Raw genomic sequence first — 10,758 nt, 5'->3', positions numbered from 1 at the left:
AAGATTGGTGCACGTGTGAACATACGTTATTAGTCTTCAAACCTCAAAGCCCCAGAAATGATGAGAAGAATATTGCCTGAGCACAGGTGGTGGCTTCAGCCTTCAATGTCAAACCACACGGTGACAGAAAGAGTGAAAGGGTTGTCATTTTAATGCATCCATGAGTACAAAGGAGAGAGAGAGCATCGCATGCCTACAGACTCAACACTGCTGACGTGTGATTAATGAGACTAGCGGCGCGCTACGATGACGACGACTAGTGCAGTAGAGTGGATGGGGAAGGGGGCGGCAGTGCAGTCAGGGTCGGCGGCGGCGCCCCGCGGTCCCGGCCGTGGCCTCACTTGTAGTAGTTCCTCCGGTGAGCATCCCCGGGAGGCATCTGCAAGTGGACACACGCACCGGGTCACGCGGTCGCCGCCTCTCATCTCTCCAGTTGCGCAGTCCTCCCCCCCAACAAAGAGAAGACTGCTCAACTGCAGACTTGCCGAGTGTACCCCGCACACGCCACCCACCTCTCTCTGGACCAAATCTCCTCGATTGAACGAGCTTTGACTCATTGCTCGAATGCAAGGAGAGGTGTGCAGCTGGTGTGGGGAGGGCACACTTGTTGCACGCAGCCCCAATCCACCAGCTGGACTGGGGCTCCAAGTAAGGCAGGCTCAAACAGGATTCTGTCTGTTGACATTTGGCACAGTGTGGTTGCTACTGCTCACACACTGCCATTTGTACTGTCTCAGAAGGAGGAGCTTGCCTGACAATGGCAGAAGCGATTTCACACATGCCCCACAAAGGTCACCTGCGTTGCTGTTCCAAGGCATTAAATACAACTCGCAATCCTTTAAGGTGTGAGGCCACTCTTCCCTTTTACCCCATGCTTTCTTTTGTACATAACTAAACCAAAAGAGAATGGCAGAAAATCAAGTTGCTTTGCCACGGTAATGAGCTTAGAAATTAAATAGCTATAGCTCTGAGGACCAGTGGAAATGCCAAATTTTGAGAGCTAAGTAGAGTGTTATCATGAAATAATGATTAAAGGACACTGACCAGGGACATTGCAGCTGCCCAACAATGGAACAGAGCTCGCATTTCTTAACGTAATAGGCAGTATATGTTAGCTCATTTAAACAAGTATCGAGACAAATATGTTTGGTTTCATTGTTTACTTGATGCCAAGAGATATATGAAGAGTGACTAGAGCTATCATTCATGTTGCATTCTCATGTGACCCATTCAAAAAGTGCACCAAGGCTGGTGTGCTGTAGTGATGCATTATGCTTTATTCTATGCAAGTCCTATCGTCCACTGCTCAAGGGCATTAATGTAAAAAACACCAGCCTAAGTCTAACTTGGCTTTGAACACGAAGAAAGTTCTCATCCGTGGAGAATCAAATTAGGCAAATCTGACAAGCTCACTGCATTCACAACAAGCAGTGCTAACATTGTACGCAATACCATCACATGTGTGACATGTCCCTATTTTCATCTACACTATGTGTTTTGAACATGTTGTTTTCAAGTGTCTTCAATTATTTGTGCCACTTGAAAAAAAAAAAAAAAAGGCTTCCTAGTGCAATCCTGGAGTCATTGGATACTCACAATAGTAAGTATTTGATTGGATTTCTTAATCTATAGCAAATTTTCACATAAAACACTGTAAGCAGGCAACTGCCAGGAAATATCAACAAGATATAGATAAATGCAAGCTCAGAGTCGAGAGAGATTATGACCAAGCATAATAAAGGATGTGAAAATGTACTACTTCACTGCATCAACAATGCATAAAAAGAAAAATACTATAAAAGCATTCAAATGGCCTCATACCTTAAATGAATGGCAACACATTATCACAAAGATAGAAAAGCTCAAGTGGGGAGGGAAACAGTAGTGTTTACCAGTGATGCACATAGCTCAACATAACGGTCCACTGGTCATGCATGCACAGTGCATACAGTCTGTCTGACAAACGATTCACAATGCAACGACTGAAATGATTCGCTTCCAAGATTGACACGACGATTTTGACGCTAGTTCTGCGATAAGGAGAATTGATGTGCACACATTACAGCAGCACCTTTTGTAAGAGCACTGACACTCAGCCGTTTTTGTAAGAACACTGACACTTAGCCAATTTACTTGTTTCTTTCAGCACACTTGAAAGCACGCACATTTGGATGGAGCATGATTGTTTGTTTATTTTTCTCTGGGCTTGTGCTGCCTGCGTACTGACAGTCTTGAAAGGCAGTATGGCATGCCCCATGGATGTGCTGTACAACTGGCAATGGTTATTGCTACCTTCGGGCACTTGGTTTCTTGGGCTTCTGCATTCCTCTGCCACACCGGTTGTCTTTTACAATTCCTGCTCATAAGGTTTGCGTTTTTGTACACAGCAAGGCAAGCATGATGCATGGTCACTTTTCGATTACCTACGCTGCACTGTTCTATGTGGTACAGCAGCCAATCACGCAGCTACGCAGAAATTTACCATCATTCTTGAGCTCGACAATCCAGACCACACAATTACAATGAAGCCTACTCCCCACATGGTCAAGCATATTACATACTTCTCGTATGAGAACAAACATAGCGGAACCATTGCTGTGGGTGTAAGAACATCTTTGGTTTTATAAAATTTCGTGGTTGGTGCCCATTTATAATTGTTAAAAAGAATGTTCTGAACCCGTCGAGTTTCCGTCCAGATTTTGACTTCACCATGATTGATCAATGCAGTCCCTTGGTATGGTAACCCACTATTCAATACTGCATCTCCATGCATAATTAAGCAATGGCAGTTTGCACGAATGCAATATTACTCTTTGAAGAATGTCCACTGTTTTTATATGCAAACATTTATACAACAGAAAATGTACAACCTAAGCTAACAATATTACTATTCATTGGATGGCCATCAGCAATTCTGAACATAGGTGCAGTAGTGAATTAAATTACCAGTTATTATTATTTTCTGTCCAAATAGATCTGGGAGTTTATCAATGATGAACTTTGCTGCTCTATTGTTTCTAGAATTTCTAGAAAATGAAAAAAAAAAATTCCAGAAAAATTTGCAATGCCCATGCAGCTATAATAAAATAGCTTGACTTATCATTCTTTTAATTGATTCCACTTGTGACACGTATTACAATTAAATGCAAATCACTGCTACATCATGCAGAAACCATATTACCACCTGTGTTTTGGTGGATTTCAATATATGTCTTAGGAGGTTGGGGCTAGTTGGCTACAGACTTTCACTTTGTCCATAGCAAGCTGCCATCAATGAATTCAGTCAATCTAGTTTTGAAATGACCCTTAACTGAAATGCACATTCTGGTATTACTAAAGTGGCAAGAGCACGTGAGATTCCTGGGTGCATAGGTGCAGCCAGATGGCTAGTCTTTATGCCATAACCGGGCCAAGGGGAACCCCCAAAGTATTAGACAATGCCTGGCAGTGAATTCATGTGCGAACAACAAATAGCACTTGGCCTCATTTTTGCAATAAGCTGGGTCACTATTGAGTAAAATTATTTAATTAGCTGCCTGTTTGTATAAAAGAAATCACCATGACACATCGATAATTGTCAAGAGACATGGAAAGAGAGAATTGTTTCTAATAAACAGAACTAGCCTTAGTGGACTAACTCAGCTGATGCACCAAACCAAGGTTTGCTTGGTTTTCCATAAACTCAGGGGCAAAGAATCTTGCTTATGGTGGACAACTCAGCAGCAGGTGGTGCCACTCTGTTAGCTTTTGTAACAATTGAGACCTTTGTGAATAACTTCCAGCATTTCAAGAACAATACTTGCGGTACTACAACATCCCTTTTTTTTTCATGTCAGCTCCATGAAGCCAGTTCATTTCTCAGAAAGAACGCAAGACTCATACTAGTACTGTAATACCCAGCTGTGAGAGGCTCAAACTAATTGGTTGCTTAATTATAGCTGAGCTTCATTCATTAATATAAACAACTAACTTAATTCCAAACCAGTATCTACAGGAGGTGTCTTCATGAAAGGAAGTTATAATTTATTAGCAAGCAAGACGTTCTTATAACATTTCAGTACATTTTCTTTGAGAAATATAGACCAAGTCAAAGTTGTGTCTTTGTTGCTATCCTCCACTTTGTGTGTGTGAGCGTGTGGATGCACTGCCGCTTTAATATGTATAACAAACAATGTACCCAAGCTGGCTTCAGGAAGGAATACTCTGTGGCTGATTACAGCCATATCATCAATAAGTTAATTGAGAAATATGCTGAGTACAATAAACCATTTTTTTAAAAGAATATAAAAAGCCATTCGAGTCAGTAGAGATCATAGCCGTCTTGGGACAGTTATGTTTCCAAGGAGTACTTGAAGCACATGCCTTTGCCGACTTCTACAAAGACTCCATAGCTACTTTGCTTCTCCGCAACAAAAGCAGAATAAGTGCAATCAAGAAACGGGTTGGGCAAGAAGGCACAGCCTCTGCAAGTGTTGTTTGCTGCATGCTTAGAAGTAGTACTTCGATGATTGCATTGGAAGAAGACAAAAAGATTAGTGCAGAACATTTTGGCAACTTGCAGTAATACAAATGAAATAGTACTCTTCAGTAACGATGGCTATGAGTGCAAAACATGACTGAAGACTTAGTCAAATGGTACTGGCATACTAGCTGGTTGTATATTACCTTGAGAACAACAGCGCTTAACTTCAGAAAACATGAACAAAGGTAGACACAACAGTTTAGCACCTGCCTACTTTTATGTTTGTGCACATGTTTTGAAATTTTACGTAGCTGTACTCAAGACTGGGAAGTCCTGAACTGAGAAGTGAAAAAGACAAAGGAACAGTTCAGTGGCCTGAGGAGATCACTTAGAACTTGAGAAAGAGTATGCATGTCTTGGCCTACTGATGAAATCTACTGAAGAATAAGGATATGTGGATATGACAGATACTCCCAACTGCCAACTTAATGCTGTCCCAAACAGAAAAGCACACTATCACCTAATTTCAGCAGTACTTTGTAATACATAAGGCTGAAACTTGTAGGATATCATAGAAAGAGTGTAACCAAAGAAAGAGGACGACAGCCAACTGGAAAGAATATCTTAGCTGGATATCAAGAATAAAACGTGGATTTGTGCAGGGGGAAGAACCAATGTAAGAAAGCTGCCGCCAAGATTGCCAAAGGGGAGCGAGCAATGAAATTTAAAAAAAATTCGCAGACATAAAATGGAATTCTACATGCAACTCTCTCACCACTATTTATATTCTTATCAACCTTACTTCCATTTCAAAAAGTGACATGCCAGAAAAGCATAAAAAGACTAAATGAAATGCAGCTTAATTAATGAAAGTCTACTTTGCAACTTAGCATCATGATTCGTTTGATGCAGCAGTGGTCTTTACGATTTGCTTTATGTGTAAGGGAAGGTAATGCAACACTTTTGACCAGGAATATGGCAATGAGTGTTCCTAATATCAGCTGTCTTGAGTCAGTGCATCTTTTCTTTAGTGACGATATGGACATCTTCATGGCAGTTTGTTCAAGTTTGCCTTGAGAGTCTAATGCATGCTTCACATTCACTGTATAATCACTGAAACACTGGCACACATTTTCACAGTTTAAATATGTCACTACATTGACAGTGCCTGCACAAGAATTTAAGAGGGCAACTCCAGCAGTGTTTGGACTATGTAAAGATGAATATTGTTTTCAAATTACTCTGTTACAACTTTGCCACGAAAATAGTGAGCATGAAACGTGACACGAGCTGGATGGCATCAGTGGTGACATCAAGATCACTGAGGAATGAAAGCTCGAAGACTCAACGTTAGGAGTGGAATGTCTTTGGCAGTGTGGCTTCCGTGTAGCCTCTACATGTGAAAAAAGTTGACAAGTGGCAGGCATAGCGAGTGGCAGTGGTGTTCTTCAATAGGCAGCACTGATTGGCTTTCAGAAGGAGATCGAATGCTTGCTGCTTTAGGCAGCTGGTAGGAGGGACTTAACAACAATGGCATCTTCAGATATCTTGCCTAAACAGAATGAGTTTGGAATAGTTTTATCCTGAATGAAGGGGAAAAAAAACAAGCACATAATCCCTTTCTATTCAAAGGGTCTTTCAATAAATGTGTCCAAAAATTGTCAGAAATAAGAGAAAAGAAATGCTTGTTTGCTGCCTTCATTATTTGCCCAGTAGCGGCAGACACCTTAAGATGGCTAGATATTAGCTATGGAACTAGCTGAAGAAATTACGTTAGTTCACATTTTATTAGTGGGGAACAGTGAAAGTCAAATGCTTGAATTGGAGCCCCTCCTGCAAAGAGCCCATTGGCAGTTTGAGAATGCAATTCCACATACCAGCTGCTAGGATTCTTGGCAGAGTCTATGATATCCACTATTGGTCGGCTTTGCTTTGTGCGTCTGCGGGCTGCACTTGTATTTACCGCTTGCATGGTGGTTATTAAATGTGGAAGAACTTGCGCTACTGCAATCATTAAATAATTGTTGTGAACAGTGCTGCTATTCTGGCCATCTTCTAGTTGTGCTTCAGTTTTGTTGGTGAAAGACCCTGTGTCAACACTCATGCTTGTTTATTACTATTACAGTAAAACCGGCTTACTCGAAGTCACTGGGACTGTGAAAAATCTTCAAATTAAGTGAGTTTTCGAATTATCGAAACATACAAAAAGTGGGATGCAAGAAGCTTTGAATTATTGAATATATTCAGAAAAAGTCATTTGTTGTTTTTATTTTATTATTTTTTTTGCAGACCAGCATTCGGTCCACGCAGGAATTCGGTCCATCTCGCTAGTTTGCAGCTTCGAGGGTTATATTTTGCCCACAATACCTGGACGAAATTTTGCCACAAACACGGGTAAATGGCCGACACCATTGCTGCCAGTGAAAAAAAAAAGTCCCGTGGTCATCTAAAATGTGCACCTGTAGAAAAAAAAGACATGCTTTTTTGCAACACAGTCATGACACGTGGGCAGCATGCCACCTGCTTCTTGCAGCGTCAGCACGTCATAATGCGACTGCTTGCACATTCTTTCTAGTGAAATAAATAATTTAATAATGGCCAGTGTGACGGAATTTGCTACATGTTTTGGCTGGAAAACAAGACCGTTGAAGTTTTCGAACTGAGTTTTCAAAGTAGGCGCTACAGGCAGAAATTCCGCCAGCAGTGCAAGTGCGCAAATTGCTGGACCAACCGCCAATCAAAAGTTCGCATACATCATGAACTGCATCAGACTGACATTTGTTAATTTCTTTATAGTTTCAAAAAAAATGGGTAAATCATGATGCGCTGACGTTGCGGGAAGCATGCGACGTGCTGCCTGCATGTCAGCTCTGTGGTATAGTAAAGCACATATTCCCGCAGGCGCACATTTAAGTTGATCACAAGACTGCCTAGTTCTTTGGTCGCTAATTTTAAAATTTTTTTAAACATTTGGAAATTGGAATGATTGTAAGCACCATGCATTGCATGCTTCTATTTCGGGACACGCGAGGCTGCACGTTTTGCACAACTGCAACTCTTAAAAAAGGTTGCTTTGGCAATGGTGCGGTACCGCTTACAGTGCGGCTATTTGCAACTCCCGCGACTTATGTTATAAGCGGTCTATTCTGTAATACCGTGCTGTAGGCCTAAACAAAAATTGCTTTGATGTCTTTGTATGACAGCGGTGACAAGGTCAGTATCTGTGTGATGCTTTTGACAAGCGTGGCAAGCACAAAAAGCACTTTTGAGAAAATGGGCCCCTAAGGTTTTGAATGCATATCCTTTTCTTCCTTCTCAACATATTGTGATATCAAGCAGCTTTCACTGCAGATGTATTTAAGTACAAGACATGTTGAACTTTATCTTGATGATAGAGTTTTGCAGTCATCACTGGCAACCACTTATGTCAAAGCATTCAATTTTTCTCGTGAAAACCCACACCAGTGCTACAACACAGATGCCTTGCTTGGCATTCTGAGGCTGATGTAGGCTTCACACATTTTTTTTTTCATGTGGCTTGCCCTTCTAAAAGCCACAATCATGCCGTTTTCACTAATGATGACATGATGTAGCTTCACAACAGGATTAACAGTGTCCTTTGCAGTTAGCTTCACTGAGCAGTGGAAAAAAGGCCCGCAGTTTCTTAATGGCAAATGAAGCATCATTTCATGCGTGGCACATGGTTTCTTTTACTGCTTCGTTATCATAGTGCAGACTAAAATTATGATTATTCTTCAATAAGGTGATATCCTCCTGTTCTCTGGTTGGTGCTTGCTGAGCATTGATTGAGAGCTTACAACCGCATTGTGATCTATGAATGCCTAGCGGACAAGAACTTTGCTGGAAGTGATGATAAAATAGCTGTCATAACAACAACTAATTGGATGGCACCAGTGGGAGTGCTACATGAATTGTAAATTTCATTAAACTGCTCCATTATTTATCATGTCTGCACTCTTAGGCAAAAAGAAGGTAGGAACAAAACGGCAAAACTTAAAGCCTTCGAACACCAAAATGGCAGCACGTGGTGGCTGAAGGTGAGACATATAGTTTCAAAAAATGCCCTGTTTTTGGCAATCTGGGCTTCTTTTTGCACTGTCCAGGCTTACAAAGTGACTTTTAACAGCATAGAAGCTTTAAGTGCCGATAGCTCATGCAAAGAATTAACAAAACAATTATCATCATGAACTGGCAGGCATTCTTTTCTTCTTACAGAACACATCCCACAGATCAAACGTGCCAATTTGTCAGTCATGGGATGCAATAACTCCGATGGGCAAGAGATTGAGTATAGAGGGAAGACAGAGAAAAAAACTAGCTAGAAAGAGATGATAAAGAGAGAAACAGGCACAAGAAAGAGAGAGCAAGAAAGAAATATTAAGAAATATATAGAAACAAATAATGAGAGAAAAAGAAAGGGAGGATGTAAAGAAAAAGAAATAAGTACAGACAGAAACTAGATAGAAAACACAAAGAGAAAGAAAGGCAAGAGAGGAAGAAAGAGAGAGAAAATTAAAGAAATAATGCAGGCCCATCAGATTCACTGTTCCTTCAGGTTTGGCACCCCTAGTACCCCTGCCCTATGTTATTTTCAGCCACTTGAAGTGCATTTTAAGCATAACCATTTTGGTGCAATGTATATTAGGCATTGCAGATGCTAAAAATGGGTGTTTCTGTTTTTTAAAAATGACATTTAGCAAATTTTGCACACTGATCCTTGTGCCCACACACAAAGATCTGTCCGTACTAGAATAAAACTAAGTATTAATGATATGGTAATCTATGGCCACGGTGCGAAGTAAATTATACAAACCGCTCCATTTTGCTATATATTCAGATACAGTACACTCGCATGACAAGGTAGATAAAGCTAGCTCAAATGAAGCACTGTACATCATCGTCAGCAGCAGCCTATTTTTTGTCCACTGCACGACCAACGCCTCTCTCCATGACCTCCTATGTACCCTGCCTCACATGATTCCATTTTATGCCCGAAAACTTGTCACTTTCTTCAGCCCACTTGACTCACTGCTCTGTTTCTATTAACTTGGTATCCATTCCGTCACTGACCATCTATCCTACATACCATCTGACATACCGAGGTTTCCTTTTTTTTTTTTTCTTAATGGCAACAAAGTTGAGTTTTTGTGGATGGCGGTGACACGAAGTTCCTCTTTTTACTCAATTCCTTGCACCAATAGCATAAAACAAAATTCCAAAAGTCTGTTGCAGCAGGTATGTAAATTGCAAGTATTGTGAGTGCAACTTGATTTGCATTGTCGTAGCTCAAGCTTGGCTAGAATAAAGTGCTACCCCTTAAATAGCAACATAGACAATGCTCAATACAAAACTGCTCATTAACATTATCAGTCACCACCTGCATCTCCACGCTCATGTCATGGTTGTGTTAACAAGCACAGCCACCTGAATTGAGAGTGTACCAAACCAACATTGATAGAAGGCAGATGCACTCTGAAAGCAGCTTTGGCCTTGAATGCTGCTTCAGAAACTGCACAGCCAGTCTTGCAACATTACAGCTAAGTTGGCACTTTTGCTAGCTGTACATCTGAAAACAGCATCAAGTCAAGTTCTAAGAAGGTATCCAAGATGTAAGAAGAAACATTCTAGAAATATTTAGAGATCTATTAAGGTAGACTCGACAACTCATATTTGTACCTTATACTGTGCAGCTTCTTTCACCTTGTGCCCTCGCGAAACATTATGAGCAGGATTTTAAGACTGCCACCCAACACACTACGAATGCTGTTGTGTCATCAAGGGAGCAGTGTGCTACACCTTGTACTCGGGAAACTTCTTCTTGGGTCGCATGCGGCGTGGGGGTGGTCCAGGCAGCAGCATGGGTGGTGGTCGAAAAGTTTCCTCCAAGGAGCCGGACTCCTCTGACGGTGGGCTGGGCAGTGCACCGGCTGGAAATGCCAGTGGCAGGGCCTCTTCACTTGCCGAACGCTGACGCCGCGTGGGACCAGTTTGCTGCTGCTGCTGCTGCTCCGTACCCCGTCCAGTGTCCTCGCTCTCCTCGTCGTCTTCATCGTCCTCATCTGGCTGCGCGTACGCATCCTCCAGCAGGTAGCGCAGACCATAAGGCGAGCCCCCGTCCAGGTAGTGCCGGTCTGCCTCAGGCTCACTCAGCCGTTCCGACCCACTCGGTTCCAAAGGACCTGCACAGCACAATGCGCTTCTGTCACACAACTGGTATCCACTGAGCACCACCGGTCATGGGCAAAAGAACAAACAAATAGCATTTCTTCTGTACT

The 10,758-nt window shown here is 41.8% G+C and overlaps 1 protein-coding gene across 2 annotated transcripts in view; it reads right to left on the bottom strand.

Annotated features, from left to right (window-relative positions):
- Positions 1-133: 133 nt before the first annotated feature.
- The window catches only part of mmd (disintegrin and metalloproteinase domain-containing protein mind-meld), a 75,723-nt gene continuing 65,098 nt past the window's right edge, over positions 134-10,758 (bottom strand). For both annotated transcript variants that reach the window (XM_075891850.1, XM_037434130.2), the window contains 2 exons: positions 10,280-10,662; positions 134-379 (listed from right to left, as the gene is read on the bottom strand). In XM_075891850.1, coding sequence (XP_075747965.1) covers positions 338-379; positions 10,280-10,662 — 425 coding nt within the window. In that variant the 3' untranslated portion in view covers positions 134-337. The remainder of the gene's footprint in view (positions 380-10,279; positions 10,663-10,758) is intronic.

The sequence above is a fragment of the Rhipicephalus microplus genome, chromosome 1 (genome assembly GCF_043290135.1).
Source record: "Rhipicephalus microplus isolate Deutch F79 chromosome 1, USDA_Rmic, whole genome shotgun sequence".
Lineage (NCBI taxonomy): Eukaryota > Metazoa > Arthropoda > Arachnida > Ixodida > Ixodidae > Rhipicephalus > Rhipicephalus microplus.
Note: the sequence above shows the minus strand (reverse complement) of the source record. Positions and strands in the feature narration are given on the sequence as shown.